General features: G+C 36.6%; 1 protein-coding gene across 8 annotated transcripts in view; it reads right to left on the minus strand.

Moving 5' to 3' along the window:
* Window positions 1–24,210, minus strand: part of PIBF1 (progesterone immunomodulatory binding factor 1) — a 243,466-nt gene that overhangs the window by 64,402 nt on the left and 154,854 nt on the right. For 4 of the 8 annotated variants that reach the window (XR_012378762.1, XR_012378761.1, XM_073894444.1 and 1 more), the window contains exons 15-16: window positions 9,180–9,310; window positions 1,913–1,997 (exon numbers count right to left, since the gene is read on the minus strand). Coding sequence is in view for 3 of the 8 variants with exons in the window: in XM_073894444.1 (XP_073750545.1) it covers window positions 1,913–1,997; window positions 9,180–9,310 (216 nt within the window). In the remaining 5 variants the exon portion in view is untranslated. The remainder of the gene's footprint in view (window positions 1–1,912; window positions 1,998–9,179; window positions 9,311–24,210) is intronic. The other 4 variants (XR_012378764.1, XR_012378765.1, XR_012378763.1 and 1 more) reach the window with 1 other exon arrangement.

Here is a 24,210-nt window from a genome sequence, read left to right on the forward strand (position 1 = left end):
GACACAAGAGGGAACAGATAAGGCCTGGAAGTCAGAGAAAAAGAATAAAATATCTTCACAGAAGCTCTTCCAAGTCTATATAACCTGTTGTTAGATCTAGTTATCTACGCAAAAGTCATCTCTGAAATCTAGTCCAGGGACACCTTCTTATCCCTTTCGCCTGTCAAATAAAATACACCTTTAAGAAAATCTACTTCAAAGGGCATTTCTAAGACAGAGACAACCCTGCAATTCCCTTGACACCATTTCTAGGATAGGCACCTTTGAACTGCTTCCAGGAATATTCCCCAGTTCATCTCTCTCAATAATATCCTTCCAATAATTTCTTCCCAAATACCTGATATATCTTTCCCCGACTAGGAAACAATGTCTTCAGGATACTCATGAACCAATGATCTGTTTTTTCTCTGTATTTCTTTCTCTGTTAGGATAACAAAATGGTAAAAACATGGCCAAGACAAGGCACTGATAGTTCAGTGGAAAAATGCACTGCATTAAAAAACTAGGTTTCACAGTACCAACGCAGAGCAACTGGAACAATCATTCATTGCTGATGGGAAAGCAAAAGGTACAGTCACTTTGGAAAAGAGTTTGGCAGTGTCTTATCAAGTTAAACATACACTCCCCATAGGACCCAGAAATCCTGCTCCTGGGGTATTTACCAAGAGAAAAGGAAACTTACATTTACACCAAAACATGTATACAAATCATTTACAGCAGCTTTATTACTTATAGAGGCCCCCAAATGGAAACAACTCAAATGTCCATCAACTGGTGAATGGATTAACAAACTCTGGTACATCCATACAATAGAATATTCCTCAGCAACAAAATGGAATAAATGACTAATATTTGCAACAACATGGGTGAATCTTTTTTATTTTTATATAATTTTTATTGTTATGTTAATCACCATACATTACACATCCTTAGTTTTTGATGTAGTGTTCCATGATTCATTGTTTGTGCATAACACCCAGGGCTCCACGCAGAATGTGGCCTCTTTAATACCCATCACCAGGCTGACCCATCCCCCCACCCCCCCGGGTGAATCTTTTTTATGGTAAGTGAAAAAAAACTGGTCTCAAAGACTGGTAATTTCATTTATACAACATTCTGGGAAAATGTAATACGTTTTGTTGGAAAAGACAGAACTACAGGGATAGAAAACAGATCAGTGGTTGCTAGGACTGGAGTTGAGGAAAAGGGTCAATATAAAAGGGGCATGAAGGAATTTTCTGAAGTGATGAAACTATTTTATATATTGACTGTGGTGATGGTTACAAACTGGGTGTGTAGGTCAAAAATCAGAAATGTTTGCTAAACAGCGCATGAATTTTACTGTACGTATGTTGTATTTCAGTAAGTCTGCCTCAAAAAATAAGAAAAATGGGGTTATCTCTTAGTTACTAACTGGCTTTACACAAGCCACTTGAAACTCATTTCTCCTTTTATAAAATGAGGAATTTTATATTAGCTCTGAAAGATTTTTGAGAGGAACAACAACAAAAAATACTTTATGGACTCTAGGCATACATGGAGCATACGGGCAATACAATGATGAATTAAGACAGAGATACACTAAAGAAATTTACTGTCTAGTGAGATAAAGAGGTAAAACAAATCATTATTAAATAATGTGGAAATTCAATGACAGAGACTGAACAAGGCAATAAGGCATCAACAAGAAGGGGCATTCCAGGAATAAGAATTAACACAAAGAATAAAGTATGAATTAATTCATAAAGAATAATAAAGTGTATCACACATTCAATATAAAGGACCAGATCACAGTCAGATGCAAATATGAGAAGTCATTAATGCACACGGACGACTGGGATCCAGTAATCTTAATGCAACATGGACTTTGAAAAAGCTTAAAGTCAAAATTATGACAAAATGTAAAAAGTACCTCACGATGATTTAGAAGTTGTTCTAAATCTAATGCCATTTGATTCTTCATCTGTAGTAAAGCTGACTTTTCTTTATTTAAATTGCTGGAAAAAAAAATCAAGTTCTAAAGTCATCATATTGGTGTAAATTTAATTAACAAATAGTATATAGCAAAAGACTAATCTGACAAATCTCTTTGAATTAAAGAGAAATTAAATTTATAGTCCATAAGGATATCAGACCAGCCACTGTAATGTTTGATATAATCAACAGCTAACTATTTTCTAAGAAGATTTTTTCTTTTAATAATCATTTGACAGTGATTGGTGTCACTCAACCAAATGAGATGTGTTCTGAGAATCCTTTCCTGCCTAGTAGGGGCATAAAAATTAGTGTTTTAAAGATGACTATTTACTCCTGAAATGTAAAAAAGATGAAGTGGGATTTATATAAAAGATAAAAAGCATGTTTGGGCAAAATATTAAAACTCAAGACACCTGAAGTCAAATTAAAACATTTATCCTTAAAACTAAAAGTAGCATTTTATAATTTACCATGTCCTAAATTACCAGGTATATAATTAAGTTAGATAAATGAATCAGATATTCAGTCTGTGATAAACTTGGGCAAACAATTTTTGCCTCCAAATTCTTAGTTCAGTCTTTAATTTCTAAGTCTGCATTGTGAATTTGCCCTTTGACAGGACCTATTTTCTGACAGGAAAGGATGAGAAGTCTAAATGGAAGAACATATTAAGGTTTTAAGAGATAAATATTTGAGGCCTGTTTTGTATTGTCTGGAGTTTTATTATTCAACATATAAAAATTAATTAGAACCATTAAGTGAGATACTCTTTGAAAACCACTGGAATGAATCTACTCAGCACCACATCACGAATTAAGAAAAGCAACAATGAATTAAAACAACATAATTCCGTAAATATCAAAACAAAATCTGTGAAAGTAAAATTAGTGAGGACTGTTTTGCTGAACAGGTAAGATGTTTTCAATTATCCTTTAAGAAAACGGAAAGCCACCAATTTTAAAAACATCAGACAGAAGTTTTTTCAATATTCAAGGAATAGTAGTAGGTATTCTGAAAGAACAGGTAATTCCAAGGACTTAAGAGGAAAAAACTCACATTCTCCTTTTTCCTAGTAAATGAACTTCCCCAAGGAAGCACCATAGTTTGTCCTCTGAGAGAAAAACAAGATGCAATTCTGACTTCTGTTTCCAACTGTGACATTGACTCAAGTGTGTGGTATAGAGCACAACACACACCACCCTACTAAGCCCCAGTTTTCACATCTGTAAAAGTGTAAAACAATACTCATGTATGTCAAAGGGATATATGAATTACCTAATGAATGAGAATCAAACATATAAAACACAACATAAATGCCATATGGTATTACTAATTTAGATGAAAAACAGGTATCCCAGAAAAACAGTAATTAAATGCCATACAGGTTAGCCGCTCAGCAGCAAAACAGACTGACCTTCAGAATTAGGCATCAGAGATCCTAATGAGCCTTGGAGTTGAAAAGAACTAAATGATATAAAGGTAACTGAGTGTCAGATTCTGCCAGAGTTCTCCAAAGCATGGTAAAGATCAGATGTTTCTGTAACTGTAAAATTCGAATCTATCTTTAGCTAGAATCACCTTGAAGATGAAATATTTTTTAAAATTAAAATAAACATCCAGTAACACAGGAATAGGATTTTTCGAGGAACAGAAATGTGTTAATGTTCACATGCATGTATACATGTTAATGTTCATATACATGTTATAGACACACACTATGTAAACATACACCCACGGGAAGTATACACATGTACACACACACATACTCTCAAATACCAACAGGCCCTTAAATAAAATGTATGCAATAGGAATGGAATGTTGATGTAATAAAGGATTTTGACTGGGTAATTCGTTAGAAATGTTTTATATGTAGGTGCTTAATTTTTTCCGGAATGAAGGAAGTATTCCATATTCAAATAGCAAAAATAATAGTATAATATAGAATAAAAGGTGGGTAGATAAAACTGGTTCACAAAGCAACTCTGTTCTATCTGCAAGACGTGCATTTATCACAAACAGTACAGGCTCCTCAGACAACACTTGGGTATATATTTTCAAAGTCTCAGCCTTCTCTATAATATACTCTTAAACCACAAGGGAGACCATCTTCAACACATGGGTCTCTAAAACTGCATATGATGATTTTTATACTCTGTGTTCTTCCAGTATGTAGGTAATTACTCAATTGAAGTTTAGTCTCCATAAGACACATTTCATAACAGTGGAAATTTACCTTTAAAAATACAAAGCTTCCATGTGTGACTCATAAAGCAACTACAAAACAAATCTCCTTATAAGCATATCTATCGTGAATGGTATATTACACCCATAACTGTTCAATTCACTGTTAATTATTACTCAGAAATTCATGTTTATGGCTCTGTGTCACCTGCTATATGAAAACATATTCCTGATATACTGTTCTTTAACTTCCTGGATCAATATACCCTGGCTTAGCCTTACAAGGCTAAGTAGTCTTTTCTTCTTAAACTACTAGTTAAGAATAAACTAAGAACTGACAATGGGGAAAGGAAATTTATGCTAATTATTCTCTTTCTGTGCTTCCTTCAGTTCTGGGCCATAGATCAAACTATATAACCCAGACTGTCTCTTGTGGCTTGGTAGAGGAGAGTTTAACAGTACTACCTCTAGAATGGATTATTACTTTAATGATAGGGGAATTTAAAGTGGTTAATAGTGATATCTCAAAATGCTAGCTTTTAATGTGTTTATAATGATTTCATTTTGTACATATTTACTCTAAGCTTTCTAGACATTGAATATAAATAGCTAAATTTTCAAGTGGGGGTTGCTATAGTGGTATTGTTTTATTTTCTAAGAAAATGATAAAATTATTCAGTTCCTTAGAGAGCTTTTATTGTATAAGCTAGAGACATATTTAAAAAAGTAACCATTTAGGGGCACCTGGGTGGCTCAGTTGGTTAAGCGACTGCCTTTGGCTCAGGTCATGATCCTGGAGTCCCGGGATCGAGTCCCGCATTGGGCTCCCTGCTCAGCAGGGAGTCTGCTTCTCCCTCTGACCCTCCCCCCTCTCATGCTCTCTATCTCATTCTCTCTCTCAAAAAAAAAAAAAAAATCTAAAAAAGTAACCATTTAACTGAAACCATAAAACTCCTAAAAGAAAACATAGGCAATAAACTCTTGGACATCGGTCTTAGCGATTATTTTTTTGGATCTGTCTCCTCAGGTAAGGGCAGCTAAAACAGACATAAATAATTAGAACTACATCAAACCAAGTGTGTACACACACACACACACACACACACGGGAATATTAGTCTGCTATAAATAACATGGATGGACCTAGAGGTGTTATACTAAATGAAATAAGTAAGATAGAGAAGGACAAACACTGCAGGATTTCACTTTCACGTGGAATCTACAAAACAAAACAAACGAACAAACAAAACAAAACAGAAAGACTCATAAATACAGAGAAATGGTGGGTGCCAGAGGGGAGGGGGGAGGGGTTTGGATAAAATACGTGAAGGGGATTAAGCGGTAAAAACTTCCAGCTATAAAATAAGTAAGTCATGGGGATGAAAAGTACAGCATGGGGAATACAGTCAATAATATTGTAATAAGTTTGTATGGTGACAGATGGTAACCACACCATGGTGAGCATTTTGTAATACATATAAATGTTTAAACCCTATGCTGCACACCTGAAATTAATATAATATGGCATGTCAACTATACTTCAATTTAAAAAGTAATCAATTCATGTAAATATTCCTTTCAATTAAAATCAACACCTAGCAAAAAGGATAGGCCTTTTTAAGGTATACTCACTTGTTAATTGTTTTGAATGGGACATTTGATGTTTAAATTTCAAATTAATGAAGGACAGAAGGAAGGGAAGTACTATTTAGAGTTTCTCCCATGTGCCAGAAGCTTTATATACGTTATTTCATTTAATTTTCACATCTAACCCTTGGTATTCACATCAGTATCTGTATTTTACAGGCACATCTACCATGACAAAAGAAACTGGGCTGATGCGTATTCAAAGCCCAGGATAATTCCTCTACATTTGAAATGTCATCGGCTCCAAGTAAGAGTGATGGCAGACAGACTGCTGGATCTGACTTGTCGACTGGGCTGTTTTTTATGGTATTTCATTCATGTCATGAGGGTACATTCAACAGCATCTCAAAGGCCATAATTAAACTACTGAAAGCACCTTAATTTTTCATGTTCGAAGGTAGTTGTTTCAATTAAGAGCAAGGTTTCATATCCTGTGAAATACTAGTTCAGAATCTATTACAATATTTATACAGTAAATTCATGAAACATAGCTTTAAAGGACTCAGATTTTAGCAAAAAATATTTTTTATAGTTAATTTCATAATTGACATAGGTTTTATGATGATGTTGCTGTTATTAAGGGAGTCCTAATTTTTGTCAAATTCAAAATATTTTGAGAAATGTTATTTCTCATTTTTAAGGTAATTTTCAACATAAAAATTTGTTTCATGTAAGATATGCTAATAATAGCAAAAATTTACCCAGCATTCATAATGTGTAGGAACAGTGGTATATATATATATATTACAAAGATTACATCCTTTAATCCTCAGAATAACTATATGAATTAGGTGTTGCTAGTACTAGAGTACTACTCTCATTTCACAGATAAGAAAACTGGCTATACTGTCCAATAACATAGCCATTAACTGGCCACAGGTGGCAGTTAAAATTAATTAAAATAAAAAATGTAGTTCCTCATATGGGTAGTGGCTACCATACTGGACAGTGCAGAAACAGAGTATTTTTACCATTACAGAAAGTTCTGTTGGACAATGGAGGTTTAGAGAGTTTAACTGACCGGCTCCAATTCAAAACTAAGTACTGAGCTAGCTTTAAACCCATGCAACCTACCTACAGAGCCTGTACTCCCTTTTAAAATTTGTTTTTTAAAGACAACTTTATTTGGATTATTTCGAAAGAAGAAAGAAAATGTAACAAACCCTAAGTATCTATCACCTAGCTTCAACAATTATCAATTCATTAAAGCTCCACTTTTAACCACTCTTCTACATTATTTTTTTTTTTACTTCTCTTCTTTAATTATATTAGTTAATGAAAAATTATCCCTTATTCAGAATAGAACATAGGGAGGCAGTATAACATAATGTTTAAGAGTACAGAATTAGAAAGCAGACAGATCTGGATTCAAATTTTGACCCTACCACAAAGCTGTACGTTCTTAGATAACAAGGTGCTTAATTTCTTTAGGGCTGAACTTGTCCATCTTAATAGTTTCCTCTTACAGCTATTATTTTTCTCTATATTAAATCTTTTCAGCTATTAATTCTTAGTAAAATAAATAACTCAAATAAATTTATTTGAAGGTAACTGTGAAAGGTAATTTTTCCACAGGCCTTTTATGTTCCTGCTCCAAGATTAAAAAGGTAAAAGGAGATTCTATACAAAATTTCAAATATAATATAGGAAGAAATATATAATACAGGAAGAAAAATTTATATTTAGGGTTCTTCCCTCAATTTCCTTAAGATAATCAAGTGCCCAGTGAGTGATAAAACATAATTTCTATTGCCCCCAACAGCTATTTACAGAAGAATGGCTTAATTGATTCACTGACTTATTTTAATTAATAATTTCTTAATTTGGTTTATTATTTAATAAGTTTAATTAATGTAGGTTATATATATTCAAAATATAATTTTTACCTTTAAAATTAATCCAGAACTAAATTATTATTTATATTAACATTTTAAAGCATAAGTGTGACTTAAAATTATTTTATCATATCATCCTGAGCCAATTTTTTGGTGGGGTTGAGATAAGAGAAGGTAATTATTCTGATTCATGAAAAAAAAACCTACCCATACTTTAGAGTTAATTCCCGCTAGTTTTATACTTTTGATTATATACCTTAGGAAATCTGAATTTAATAACTATATTCTCCTTATTGTTTTCCAATTCCTTAATTTAACAGTTTCTATTCCCATCTAATTCTCTGCTTCTACATTTATGAATTGGTTAATAATTTATCTAAATTATTCTAACAATCTTAAAATCCAGTAATAACTAAGCCAACTAATCAACCATCCATGAGTTAAAACATCTTTCTGTGTAACATCATTGTTTTACTTCAACTTAAAAAGACTAAAATGATTACACAGATGAACAGGTATAGAATTTCAATGATTATTAAATGGAGCAAGTCTTTTGGTTATGTAAGGCGTCATGTCAGAAAACAATTTCAATTTAAGGAACTGAAAGGGATTTATTTACATTTAGGTAATTCATGGGTTACTTCATGTAGAGTCAGGGGAAGAAAAGCCTAAAAAATTGCTTGGCAATTTTAGATTCAAAAGAATCTTATAAGCAAATGTGTATATTTTGTCGGTTTAAAAAGTCATTTTTTGGGGGAGGTGCCTGGGTGGCCTAGCTGGTCAAGTGTCCAACTCTTGGTTTTGGCTCAGGTCGTGATCTTGGGATCCCCGTTCAATGCAGGGACTGCTTGAGACTCTCTTTCCCTCTCTCTCTGCTCCTCCCCCCTGCTTGCTCTTTCTCTAAAATAAAGAAATAAATTTAAAAAAAAATGTCTCTGATACTTCCTACAAAGTTCCCTAAATGATCCTGATGTATCCTCCCTCTGCACCTTCCCTCACCCAACGCTCCTTCTCTCTCTAAATAAATAAATCTTAAAAAAAACCCTGTCACTTTGGGGGTGCCTGGGTGGCTCAGCCAGTTAAGTGACCAACTCTTAAACTCAGCTCAGGTCTTGATCTCAGGCTCGTGAGTTTGAGTCCCGCCGTGATGGGCTCCACAATGGGCATGGAACCCACTTAAAAAAAAAAAAAAGTCATTTTGACTCCACAAATGGCATCTGGTTATATTCTTCTTCTCCCTTCTCCCTTTGGTCAAGCACCAACCTATTAAAGAATTCTCGGGAAACAAGGACAGAACAGCTGCTCCAGTCCTCGGGTTGGTGGGGCGCTTGGCCGCCAGCGCAGCGTTGCTCATTCCCGGCCAAGACCGCTGATCCTAAGGGGGAATGCGGATGCCTAATGTCATGTGACCCAGGCTCTCTAAGATAAATTACATTTAAGACCATGTTCACTAGGTACGTTTTTTCTTCACAGTGTACACACTTAATGCATGGAGAGCACTGCCTTTGTTATTCAAATAAAAGATTTATAGATGATTTACCTGACATCTTTCTCAAGTTGTATAATACAGTCCTTCAGCGAATCAATCTTAGAATCTCTCTGACGCACTGATTCAATGAGGTATCTGTAAGGTTGCTGCGTCTGGTTTAACAGAGAATTGGCCCTGTTAAGCTAAAGAAAAACAGATTTCGTGAAAATCTAAAAAATTTTACAAGAAAGCAAGATTATTCAAAATGCTGTGGCATAGACACAGTACACCAAAACCCCCTTACGTGAATTACTCAGAAAAGTTTTTCTTGTGTAACTTTGAAGGTTTTAAAAATTATTAATCAATATAACTATTCTTTATAATAATAATAATAAGTAATACATAAATAGGAAAGAAAAATTTTTAATAAAATATGAATTGTTACCAATTTTAGGGATGGGTCACCTAAATGTTTTGCCATTTGTTGGTTTGAAAAGATATGTGACATAAAATTTGTCTTCTTTTAATAAATACCCTTTAGCTAAAATAAAAATCTTTTATCTGAGCTTTATTTCTATTCAAAATAACATAATGACATTACAATTTAGCATTTTTCTCATGTCTTCATATACCCTTCCGTCTTTATTAAATGTAAAATTGATGAGCTGTAGCTAAATCATTATGTATAATGAAGTTTTTAAAAAAATTAGAGTTAAAATATAAATAACATAAAATTTACCATTTTAAACATTTCACAGTGTAGAACTCAGTGGCATCAAGCACATTCACAATGTTGTGTAACCATCACTAGTATTTCTGGAATATTTTTATCAATCCCAACAGAAGTACCCATTAAGTAAAAACATTCCCCACAATGCCCCCGCTACTGGAAACCTCTTTTCTACTATCTGTCTCTATGAATTTGCCTATTCTAGATACATAAGGGGAATCTTAGAATATTTGTCATTTTGTGTCTGCTTAGTTCATTAATATAATGTTTCCAAGGTTCATCCATGCTGTACCATGTATCAGAACTTCATTCCTTTCTATGGCTAAATAATATTCCATTGTGTGTTTATTCACCTGTTGATGAATATTTGGGTTGTTTTCACTTTTGGCTATTGTTAACTAATGTTGCTACAAATAGTGCTGTATTAATAAATATCTGTTTGAGTTCCCACTTTCAGTTCCTTTGGGTATCTACCTAGGAATGCAGTGAAACTGCCAGGTTATATGGTAATTACATATTTAACTTCTTAAAAAATTACATTTTTTCCCCTTTATTTAACTTTTTGAGGAACTGGCAACTGCTTTCCACAGAGGCTGCATCATTTGACATGCCTATTAACAATGCACTTGATTCTACTTTCTCCACATCCTCACCAACACTGTTATTTCATGTGCCTATTGGCCATTGTATATCTTCTTTTGAGAAATATCTATTCAAGTCTTTCACCTATATTTTAATTAGGTTGTCTGCTTTTTTGTTGCTGAGTTGTAGTAGTTCTTTTACGTTCTGGATATTAAACCCTTATTAGACATATGATTTGCAAATATTTTTTTCTCATTCTGTGGGTCTTCTGAATCACAAAAGTCTTTAATTTTCATGAACTCCAACCTCCCTAGTTTTTGTTTTGTTGCCTATGCTTTTGGTTCATTTTTTAAAAAGATCTTATTCATTTATTTGAGAGACAGACAGAGAGAGAGAGAGAGAGAGCACGCATGAGTGGGGGAGAAGGGCAGAGGGAGAGGGAGAAGCAGACTCCCTGCTGAGCAGGGAGCCCAATCATGACCTGAGCCAAGGCAAACGCTCAATGGACTGATCCCCCCAGGTACCCTCCTTAAGGATTTTACTAACTTCTGTACTCAACCAACCTTAGTTTTTTTGTTTATTGTGTTTGCTCTTTTCTTAAGCAAATATAAAATGTACGTCAGTATAGAACTAAACACAGCACTGTCAGTATCAGCAAGCCCATACTTTGGTACCTAAATGAGTTCTCAGAAAAAGTATTCTAAAGTTGGATATGCAAAAACTGAACAATCACTACAAAAGTGGTGGATACCTATTGTAAGACTGAGGGGTGGGGAAGGGAGTATTCTATTACACAGAACAAAAATACTACAAAATTCCTACTTTATGACCTTAAAATGTTCTTTGACGATAAAATTCTAACCTTTTATATGTTTAAATGTTTTTTCTTCTTTCCTTCATAGTCTCTAACGAGTTCAATGGAGGCTAAAGATTTGCTCGCTCTTTCTGGGACAAGAAATGATTTATATTTTTTTCTCAGGTGAATTACATTTACAAGATTTATATATATTTTATTTATTAAGATCTAAACATAGAGTTTATTTTGGTACTGCAATTTTTTGGTTTTCTACTCACATAAAATAAATGAGTGATTAGCAGCCTAGAAGCTGAAGGTGTAGAGAACAGTAGGAAGGGTATAGTGGAAGGTAGAGTGGAAGGCAGAAAGAATCAAAGGCAGAAACAATCATTGTTAAAATGATCAGTCATGTGATCTAGGTGTGTAAGGAGGAAAGAGAATGCAAAAGGTGCTTGACCAGGTAGCTGTTAGAGAATATCTGCTTGCAGATTGAAGACTACTTTATAAAAGTTATTTAAATGATTCAACTAAATTAGAAAATTTCCCTTTGGTTACATTAGCCCAGGAAAAAATTCCTCAAAGAAAATTCCTCAATGAACAGTGAAAGAAAAGAAGACTTCATTTTTTGGACATGATTCATTACAGTAAAAGCAAAGCCATAAAGAAAAAAAAAATACCATGAATATTTTCTATGGTTTGGGTTTTAGTTCCTTTTTCCTTGCTTTGATAATCATTCTTTTAAATCTATTACAATGTCACTGGAATCTTATTACTTACTTTACTAAGTTATTTTATGAACATTCAAATATGCAGCCGGACAAAAATAAAACTAAGTTCTACTTACCTGTATAACCAGTTTCACTAGTCAATTAAATCAAACAATTGCCTCGACTTTGTTTTCACGGAACTGACCTTAACTGAATAAACTGAACTGACAAGTTGCTTTGTGTTTCAAAGTGCAGAATAGTTGGGGGTGGAGGGGGGTGGTGGTGGTTGGGGTGCAACGTCAGGGAAGCACTAAGGGCATTTACAAATTGTAGTTAGCTGTAGTCTAGAATGAGCTATGCTTGAAACTTATCAGATCTAAATTCAACTGCCTAAAAAGTGTAACAGCAGTCATTAGTCTTAATTATTTTAGTTCCATTTTTTTTCCTCACAGCAATTACATGTTAGGTTTTAGTATTATAAACAAAATTAAGTTTCCCCAAAGCCTTAGTTTCAAAAGGTATCTCTAATATACAACCTACAAACTCCTCCTCCTCTGGATAAGAACTACTATAGTGCTGTCAGTTTTACAAATGTATTTCTTTATAAACTTGTAAGATTTTACATCCCAAAGTTTATTTTTAATTTCTTAGGGAAAATACATGTCTGTCAACGAAAAGTGATGCTAATACCTATTTTTGAAATAATTGTAATTTGACAGAATTTAATTCCTCCAGTACAGTTTAAAAAAGCCTTTCTGTAACTATAATACTTAGTGTTCAAAAAGTTACACAATCACTCACTTTGCCTATTGTTAGTAATCTTTTCCTTATAGGAAAGCCTTAGTAATTAGTGACTCAAGAATCATATACGTAATAAATGACTCAGGAGCAAACCCATGACACAACATTTTACAGAATTGTTATCTTGCCTTTGTTTCAATAAATTGTACATATGATTCAGAGAAATGTAAGACCTGATTAAAACATAATTACATATTTTGATTCAAATTCTAACTTACTTTTGGATGATAATCTAAAATGATATATTTTCTCTTAAAATTAAAAAATATATATAAAGGTGACCACATTTTGTTGTGATTTTCCTAAATGTGGGATTTTTTTTCTTGTGGTTTATTTTTAAAGAAACTCCTAGAAATGGAGCTCTTTCTTGCCAGAGACAAAATGCATTTTGTTGAACAGAATTTAACACTGAATTAGTTTCTGTGGATAAAATATATACAAGTGATACTTTCTAGTACTGGTGGTAGTTTTTTTTTTTAGATTTTATTTACTTATTTGACAGAGAGAGAGAGAGAGACAGCGTGTGCACAAGCAGGGGGAGCGGCAGGGAGAGGGAGAGGGAGAAGCAGGCTCCCCAAGGAGTAGGGAGTCCGATGCTGGGCTGGATCCCAGAACCCTGGGTCCATGCCCTACGCCTTAGGCAGACGCTTAACCAACTGAGCCCATGGTGGTAGTTTTTGAAGAAATTCCACATATTGTTATCTAATCTTCTTGATTGTGCCATGGAATGTAAAATGCCTATTTGAGGTCCAGTATGGAACAACACTTTGGTACCAATTCTCTGTGTTCTCAATCTATAGGAGTAGTTCTCAAATCTAGTTAAATCATCAGATCACTGGGGAAAATGTTAAAAAACAGTGATTTCTGGGCCCCACCCCAGTCCCAGTGAATCAAAATGTCTCAGGGCTAGTCCTAGATTCTATCAGTCAAATCTGGAAAGCACAGCTCTTGTGATCTTGGACTTGCTGCAGGCCACTCCATCCAACTATTTTAGTAGATTTAACACTACACATAAATCATCTTATATCCTGAACTTACCATCCTTTCCACTAAAACCACTTTCTTATCCCTGTGTCTCACATGGTGAATAATACCATCATCTTTAAGAGGAGTGACATTTAACTGATACAATTCAACTAATTAAGATGCCAGCTTTGCATGGGAGCAGGTTCCTGGAGAAACTGTGTGGTCCCAGGTATTACTTCTTTGTTGGTGGACGGGGAGGAGATCCAGGGGGTTTTAGGAGAGGCACCAGGACAGACAGGAATGATATATGCAGGGGCTTAGAACAACAGCTGTGTACAGTGTTCTTGCAAATATATATATATATATACATATATATATATATATTAGATTTTATTTATTTATTTGAGAGCAAGAGAGGGAGCATGTGCTCAGGCACGTGTGTGCGGGGGCAGATGGGCTGGGAAAGAGACAAGCAGACTCTGCATTGAGTGTGGAATCTGATGCAGGGCTCGATCCCAGGACCCCAAGATCCTGACCTGAGCTGAAACCAAGAGCTGGATGCTCAACCAACTAAGCCACCCAGGCGCCCCCAAATATTTTATTTTAATAACCAAAAGCAAGTGCATGCTAGTTGATCATCAGCCCTGCTCTGATCCTGATCATCAAAGTATGGTAATAAGGAGATATTAACAAGATAAAAGGAGAAATAATAGATAACAAGATGAAATTCTTGAGTAGAATGTTAAATATTTCAGAGTAATCAGCATGGATGTGATGGCCTATCTACTCATAAGTCACAGAGCACACAGGACTGTAGAGTATTATTTTTTTTCAAAGTGTGGCCATGCATCACTTTTATTAGAGTCACAAGAAGAGCTAGTTAAAAATGCAGATTCATTGGTTTCATTCCAGACCTACTTAATCACGATCTCTGAGGGCAGGATCTAGAAGCCTACATATTAAACAAGAATCTTTGGTGATTCTTATAGTCACCACCATTTGAGAATCATGAGTGACGTGTAAGAACAGAGCGAAGCGGCGGACACGCAAGCGACACCTACATGCCAGTGTTGTAAGAAGATGAAGACATCTGAGGGGTAATGGTGTCGTCAAGCAAAGGGAAATCAGAATTTCTAGATTATCTATAAAATCTATAATGTCATGCCATAAATCAGGAGACCGAGAAGAGAATAATGACAGTTAGGAAGTCAGTGGTGATCACTAAGGAAGGGCATAGCTGAACGGATGATCAGGGAGGACAGCAGAAGGGATTAGGTACACCGAGATGGGTGACTTTTGGAAAGTTACCCATGTCCACCCACACACAGACCTACCCACACACAGTCTCTTTCTCTCTCTCTCATTTTTTTTTTTTTTGAAGCGGGACCAAAAGGGGTGAAAAAGAGTAAGTGAAGATACTAAAAAATCCTTGGGTGAAAGAGGCTCAAGGAAAAGAAATTTAGATGACCTAATTATAATGACAGAGCTACAGATGATGGCAGATGATGGAACTGATGGTTCTGAGGAGTGGAAGTGACCTGCAATGGGGAAAGTGGGTAACAGGACAGATGCAGAAAAATAAAAACAGGGCAGCAGGAATGAGGGCCTGGTTGATGTTCAACAACATGAATTTGGAATACTTTCAAGCAGCAAAAGTAACAGGTTGCCACAAGAGATCTTCAGCACATTACCACAAAACCCAAGAATTTTCTCTCCCTCTCTCACTCCTTCCTCCCATTCAGCATTTACAGGGTAACTCTCAGATTGTAAGGGAATATGCGAAAGGTAGGGAATGTCAAGAAGAGCCTGATGGGTGACTTAGTGACCCAACAAGCTAGTGAATGGAGTGCTCAGATGGTTGGTAAGGTTGGTAGGAAGAAAAGTGAAGCCAAGAGGGGCTTGACGGATTGGGAAATACGAAGAATTTATGAATGCGGAACACACCATGCGTCAAATACAGCACAGATTTGGTAGGAACGAAAGGACGGGGAGAGCTGGAAGGACGGGAGATTAGAGTCAGAGAATGGAACTGTCAAGGTCAAGTGTTTTAGATTTCTTGCCCCTGAGAAATTCATTTTAATGTGGTTCAATTGTATAACAATCCTGACAGCAGTGGGGAGGGTGTTGCTGTGTAAGTTGTTAATAGTTCTTAAATAAAAAAACGTAGTCATTCATGAGTTATCAAGGCAAACCAGTAAGGTAAACAGTTTAAACAATTTGTTTGATGTGTAAACAGGATACAATTTATAGATAAACCACTGTCTTCCCTTACTTCAGTGGTGGCCGGCATTTGGTACACGAACACACACACACACACACACACACACACACTCACACTCACACACTCACATGAGCTGGTATGTGAACATACAAAACGCACGCTTACAGAACAAATTCTAGTATATTGTCCCGAACCCATGTAATTGAGTTTTTTTCCAGAATGAACCATAACAAAGACTTCTTGGCTTAAGCACTTGGCAAGGTTAGACACAGATCTGTTAGAAAAATGAAAGTGAATGTTTTGTCCATAAAACAAATTGGTCATTCATATGGTAGATAAATACATGTTTACCATTAAAATAAAATGTTAACCTTTATATAATTCCACATCAGAACCTCAAAAAATAAGAGACAGAATGGCAATAATCAGCCTCCTCACATTAGGTCTTCTCCATGGAACTTTATCATGGATCAACAATTTAATTATCCCTTATGTCCAGTTACACTGTATCTCGAGCATCCACAAAATACAGGAGAACACTAACTCCCAAGGGGTGAAGCACCACATGAAAAAGACACACAGAGAAAATGCAGTATCCCCCAAATTCTTTAACGTTACAAAAAAGTAAGTTGTCACCTATGTCAAAAAGCTAACTTCTCATTAGACCAAGTGACTTTCCAGGGAGCATTTTCCTGCTACCAACAAAACCAGCTGCAAGGACTGCCAAATTGTACAAGTGGCAAAAGGTGGCCACAGTTACCTTCATAGAAAAGGAGCCCCTGACATTTTCTCCCTCCTTTTCCTTTTCATCTCTCTCTTCTCCGTGGTACTCATATTTCATTCCCTTTCTCATCTTGTTTTTTAAGACTCCGTTACAGCAGTTTTTAGGTTCACAGCAAAACTGACTGGAAACACAGGGGGTTCCCATATACTCCCTGCTCCGCCATCCCACAACCTCCCCCAGCATCAGCGTTTGTGACAACTGACGAACATACACTGACACCCCATTGTCACCCAGAGTCCAGAGTTTACATGAGGGCTCACTCTTGGTGCTGTGCATTTTATGGGTTTGCACAAATGGGTAAGGACATGTGTCCGCAGGTACAATATCATAAGCAAAAGTTTACCGTAGGAGTCCCGCTGCTCTACCCATGCATCCCTCCCGCCCTCCTAGCCCCAGCCTTTTCAGATTGTCATTGCCTGTTTTCAAAAGCTATTTTTTCACCTTCTGTTTTTTCTCTACCAAATGTTACAAAACATTCTGTTGTACGTATGTATGTATGTATTTATTTCAGAGAGCGAGAGAGAAAGAGAGAGAGAGAGAGAGAGAGAGCGAAGGAGCAGGAAGGGCAGAGGGAGAGAGACAATCCCAAGACGACTCTGTGCTGAGCGCAGAGCCAACGCAGGGCTCAATCACACAACCCTGCGATCACGACCTGAGCCAAATGCTTAACGGACCTCGCCGCCCAGTGCCCCAAACATACTGTTTTAAGAACTAAAAGTAATCCACTCATTTGCTTGGAAAATATTTCAATGCAAATTATTTTATGTGGAACTTAATAAATAACTTACAACTGCGAATACTGAGGCACAGAGAGGTTAAACAACTTATCCAAGTTTACACAGCGAGTAATTACCAGAAATGACATTTTAACCCAGTGAGTCTGGCTCCAGAATCATGTCCTTAATAGCCAACATTCATTACTGCCTCAGAGTAGCAGAAAAGAAAGCAATAATATGTTAAGAGTAGCACAAAATGTGAAGAGCTAAGCATTTCTCTCCCCTACTACCTCAAAATAAAGAATGTGCACTAAAGGCATGGGTGTGCACAACGCACAAACACTAAAGAAACGTGACCGGCTTTCCACACAGAAAAATGCTTCATAGCTCTTCTTCCATATTAAAGCTATCTAATTGTCTCTACTGAGGTGCCATGCTCCTGTGGGACTTACGGGTTCTATGCCCCTTCCCTTGCTGCCCTGGCCATTTCCAGAGGAGATGTAAGAACCATGGTGCTCACTCTGTGCCTTCTGTGGGTCCATTTGGCTGGGAATTACAGGCAGTGATAACTGGCTGTTATCCTCTTCCCTGCTTCACTTCTTTCATAAAACTTATCAAGTTCTAATTGAATATATATCTTACTTGAAAAAAACCTTTGTTTCCCCCTGATTAGAATATAAGCTCCAAAGGGTAGGAATTCATGTCTGTCTTATTCAGTGATTATCCCAAGAACCTAGAACAACACCTGACACACTGGTAGTGAATAAATATTTACTGAAAGGCTGAATTATGTATCAGTACTACCTAACACTTAACAAAATTCCTTTTCTTAATATACTTTATTTCTTATGCTGAGTTAAATGGCACAGAATGGACTAAAACATTTTTTAATAACATTACCTTTATAAATTATTCTTACATAAGTTCCTCCTGTGTAAAGAGCCAATAAGGAAATAAATTTATTTGGGGAAAAGCGACACAGTTTCTACAATAGGAAATCTTGCTGTTTACTGGAGTTCCTCAAGAATAAGTCTATGTAACTAAGTGATAAAAATGTTAACACATAGATCTGAAACTCAATACAGTTCAAAGAAACTCAATACAGTTCAAAACAAGATTTACTTAAAAAAAGGAATCAATACGGGGTGCCTGGGTGGCTCAGTCAGTTAAGCGAATGCCTCTTGATTTTAGCTCACATCATGATCTCAGGTTCGTGAGACTGAGTTCTGCGTAGGGCTCTGCGCTCAACACGGAATCTGCCTGAGATTCTCTCGTTCCCTTTGCCCCTCCCCCTGCTTGCAAAGGCTCTCTCAAATAAGTAAGTAAATAAATAAAATCCAAAAAAAAAAAAAAAAGGAATCACTACAGAACTAGAGGGATTTTTTTTTTTTGTGAAGATGAAGCCTAAACACTTTCTATAAATAAAGAAGAAAAGAGTAGGGTTCTCAGATTCTTATTCATATGTACATATTGTAAATAACTGGCAGGATCACAGTTAAAGACTAAAATTATGCAAATCTGTAAAAGGTACTAATTCCAAACAATGGGAGAAACCACAGTAAATTTGTTCAGAATTGTTCAGTGGAACAGAAAAAAGGCAGGACAAAAATATGGGAAATAGTGACATTTGCTTCAGCAGCATACTGTGTTAATTCAAAATGATATAGAGGTTAGATTAGCATTGCTCCTATATATGGTAGACACATACAACTGGGAAGCATTATAGGTTTTCACATGATAGTCACACCAGAGGTCCCTGTATTTCTTGAATAGGCTTCACCTTTTTTCTCTTCTCGATCTCTATGCTGATTTCTCAAGAAGGCTTCCGTAAGGAGAGGAAAATGTGTCACCTATTTGTCCAGGTGAGTGTTTTCACACTGTGGGGTGCAAGCAGTATTAAAAAAGGAAGAGAAAAGAAACAGAACAGAATGGCAACTAATAGAATATGCTACATGTCATAAGGGTATTCATTCCTGTGGAAATTATTTCAAATACACACATGTGTATGTTTCTACCCACATACACACAAATACACACACATGTATACACTGGGATGCTAAGTAAGGTGTACTTCTTACTATAGGTAATGGCCAAAGAAAAGTACAAAAGCTGTTTGTCCAGGTGATAGCTAACATTTTAAATTATTATTATTATTTTTAAAGATTTTATTTATTTATTTGAGAGACAGAGAATGAGAGATAGCACGAGAGGAAAAAGGGTCAGAGGGAGAAGCAGACTCCCTGCCGAGCAGGGAGCCTGATGTGGGACTCGATCCCGGGACTCCAGGATCATGACCTGAGCGGAAGGCAGTCACTTAACCAACTGAGCCACCCAGGCGCCCTAACATTTTTAATTATAAAGGACAAAATTTACATTAAAAGCAGTCCAAATCCAAATCAGTCTCAGGTCAATTTTGTGGCAAGTTTTCTGTGGGTTTCATCACCTGCTGAAAATTTCAGATCTGAAGGGTGGAGGTGTTATATATTATAGCATTCGATATGTTACGGCATATCCATCAAAAACCTAAGAGCAGATTGAGCAGAATTTGCATCTGAGTCATTTTTCTCCTTTGATTCCTCTCTGATAAACATGCCAATCTAATGGAAGCCCACTCAGACAAAAGAGCTTCTTTAGGCCTCAGGAAGCCTGGGAAGCTGGTAAACCCAGGGATCTCACACTCTTAAGATCCCAGTTAGCCCTAGCAACACTCCTATGGTTTCATAAAGTAGTATGACTGGTATTAAGTAAGCACTCAAAATTGCTAGCCATTATTAATATCATCTATTCATGTAATAATTTTGATTTTAATGAAATATTTACTCAAAAATTTTGAGACTATGTTATCATTGCTATTAAATAATGTTTATCTTCATTATCTTATTGCATATTATTATTGGTTACTTTTTGCTTTTCTATACAGATCCAACAAATTTGTTGAATTTTATCAGTAATTCATGTTCTCTAATTTAAATATAACAATTCTGGTTAATTCGAAGTTTTTATTAGTTTTTTTTTTAAAGATTTTATTTATTTATTTGACAGACAGAGACACAGCAAGAGAGGGAACACAAGCGGGGGAGTGGGAGAGGGAGAAACAAGCTTCCCGCGGAGCAGGGAGCCTGATGTGGGGCTCAATCCCAGGACATGGGAGTGGGAGAGGGAGAAGCAGGCTTCCTGTGGGGCAGAGAGCCTGATGCGGGGCTCGATCCCTGGGATCATGACCTGAGCCGAAGGCAGACACTTAACGACTGGACCACCCAGACGCCCCTGAAGTTTTTATTAGTCTTAAAATATCCAGTTTTCCATACTTTTCCTAAAATGCTTAGTTTGTATGTGATTAAATATACTTTTACATTTGAAAGGAGCAGGTGATTACTCTCCAGAATTGCAGTTTTACTATCATGTACCTCTTCATAAAAATTACTTAAATTGCACAAAATCTTACTATACTGTGTTAAAATTCATTTGAATAGTTCATTCTGAATATTTCCACATAAGCAAAATAAGCATTATTTACTCCAATTCTGAACCTATTTCTTTAAAATGCCAAGTTTATTAATAAAAATTCTTATTGATACTATTGCCATTAGCAGAAAAATAAATGAAACGCAGGACCAAAAAAACCCATCTGCATTTACTGAGTGATTAGTATATGCCAGTTAGTATGGTAAGTGCTTATCTTAGATTAAGATATCTCTAATTCTTGAGGTAAGCATGTATATAATATTATTACTCCCACTGCACAGGTTGAAAATTGAAGCCCACAGAGGGTAAAGAACTTGCCTAAAATCATACAAGCCAGTTGTCTGCCTAACTTGAAAATCTAGTTTCATATCCCAATGGTTAATGAATAAAGTTAACATACGACTAAGTGCTACACACATCTAAAGTGTTACCTTTATCATCTCCTTTTATTACTCAACTTTGTTCTTAGTTTCTTCCCTTTACACTGAAATAAATTCAAACGAAAGAACTCTAGTGTTTTCAGTAAAGGTTGATGGATCCTACTGATTCCATGTAATTGGAATATTTTTTTCATGGTGGTGGTGGGTGGAGTTGATATATACCCTGCTTTGGTTCCAGATGTGACATAAAGCATATGACTGAGTCTCTGACACTTAGAAACTAAAGCTTTCTTTCTAATTAGCGGGTCTGATTTCTTCCTCATCCTCTGCTCCTCTTGGTTGGGACTTCCAATCTGCTTCAGGTTCATTCTCGTATCCCCCACTCTCATAGACTTTGACCTATCACAAACAGAAGTTATTCCTTCAACAACATCTATTTACTATGTATTAGAAACAGGCACTGTGCTAAGCAGTGAGGATATATAGAACAATAAAAAAGAATCCTTCCTTTTAAGAAGCATCTAGATAGCTATGTCAACAACATCTCCACCTATCTAAATATATCTCGGTATATATGGTATCATGGGGATACATAAGTCATTTTTTTTAAAAGATTTTATTTATTTATTTGCCAGAGAGAGACAGAGGGAGAACACAAGCAAGGGGGAGTGGCAGGCAGAGAGAGAAGCAGGCTCCTTGTGGGACTCGATCCCAGGAGATCATGACCTGAGCTGAAGGCAGACGCTCAGCCATCTGAGCCACCCAGGCACCCCACGTAAGTGATTTTTGCCTGGGGTTCAAAATAGGCTTAAGAGAGTAAATGACACTTGATATTAAACAGACAAGCACCTCTGATGCAAACATGGGTACACTGGGAAAAATGATCAGAGTGCGCAGAAGCACAGAGGCATGAAAAACATAGAGTGCTTGGAGAATTCAAGTAATGCCCAAGAAGTTACATACGTGGGGAGAAGCACAAGTAGTTGTATACATGGCCGTGTGTGTGCGTGCGTGTGCGTGTGTGTGTGTGTGTGCGCGTGCACGCGCACGCATGCGTGCACACAGTATAATGTAAGATGGAACTGGATATATAGGTAGGGGTAGGATAATAGATGGTCTTATTCTCTAATACCATACACAAAGATAAACTCAAAATGGATGAAAGACCTCAGTGTGAGACAGGAATCCATCAAAATCCTAGAGAACACAGGCAATAACCTCTTCGACATTGGCCACAGCAACTTTTTTCAAGATACATCTCCAAAGGCAAATGAAACAAAAGCAAAAATGAACTTTTGAGACTTCATCAAGATAAAAACCTTCTGCACAGCAAAGGAAACAGTCAACAAAACAAAGAGGCAACCCACAGAATGGGAGAAGATATTTGCAAATGACACTACAGACAAAGGGCTGATATCCAAGAGCTATAAAGAACTTCTCAAACTCAACGCCCAAAAAACAAATAATCAAGTCAAAAAATGGGCAGAAGACATGAACAGAAACTTCTCCAAAGAAGACATACAAATGGCCAACAGACACATGAAAAAATGTTCATCATCATTAGCCATCATGGAAATCCAAGTCAAAACCACATTGAGATACCACCTTACACCAGTTAGAATGGTAAAAATTGACAAGGCAAGAAACAACAAATGTAGGAGAGGTTGTGGAGAAAGGGGAACCCTCTTACCCTGTTGGTGGGAATGGAAGCTGATACAGCCACTTTGGAAAACGGTGTGGAGTTTCCTCAAAAAATTAAAAATAGAGCTACCCTATGACCCAGCAATTGCACTCCTGGGTATTTACCCCAAAGACACAGATGTAGTGAAAAGAAGGGCCATATGCATCCCAATGTCTGCAATAGCCAAACTGTGGAAAGAGCTGAGATGCCCTTCAACAGATGAATGGATAAAGAAGATGTGGTCCATATATACAATGGAATATTACTCAGCCATCAGAAAGGATGAATACCCGACTTTTACATCAACATGGATGGGACTGGAGGAGATTATGCTAAGTGAAATAAGTCAAGCAGAGAAAGTCAATTATCCTATGGTTTCACTTATTTGTGGAACATAAGGGATAGCATGGAGGACATTAGGAGAAGGAAGGGAAAAATGAAGGGGGGGAATCAGAGGGGGAGACGAACCATGAGAGACTATGGACTCTGAGAAACAAACTGAGGGTTCTAGAGGGGAGGGGGGTGGGGGGATGGGTTAGCCTGGTGATGGGTATTAAGGAGGGCACATTCTGCGTGGAGCACTGGGTGTTATGCACAAACAATGAATCACAGAACACTACATCAAAAACTAACGCTGTATGGTGACTAACATAACATAATAAAATTAAATTAAAAAAAGGATAATAGAAGGTCTTATGTTATTAGTCTTAGCAAACAGAGACAAGTCTAACTGTGGGAGAAACAAAAACAGATTTGTATTTAGAGAGAGTATTTTGGCAACAAGGTGGAGGACTAAATAGAGATGATGCCAGTCAGCTGGTTCCTAATTTAATTCACATGATAGATAAGAGGTTGTACCAAGTCAGTACCACTAAAGCAGGAGACTGAGTAGAGATGTTCAGAAGGTGGTATGAAGACAGTAGGGAGCACGTGGTACTTGCTGAACACTCCTTTTGCACTCTTTGAATTCTGATGATAGACATGCTTACCACATGAATCTTGGACTTACTCAAGAAAGGCGACAATGAAAAGCTACTGTAGCTGGTAGCTGAAGCCATGGAACAAGATGAAGTAAGACGCAGTAAGAAGAGAAGAGTGCCAAGACAGATGTCTGGGGCATGTCCACATTTATGGAACAATCAGAAACCAGTCAACAAAGGAGACTGAGAAGTAGGAGGGTAACAAAGTGGTGGAGCAGGAGCAAAAGACACACTACTTGGTGTAGGAGGGGCTGCAAATGAGGACCCGGGGTGAGGGGGGTAGAAGATGAGGAC

This window comes from Callorhinus ursinus, unplaced genomic scaffold, assembly GCF_003265705.2.
Source record: "Callorhinus ursinus isolate GAN/ISIS: 27379988/994484 unplaced genomic scaffold, GSC_fseal_2.0 scaffold7, whole genome shotgun sequence".
NCBI classification, from domain to species: domain Eukaryota; kingdom Metazoa; phylum Chordata; class Mammalia; order Carnivora; family Otariidae; genus Callorhinus; species Callorhinus ursinus.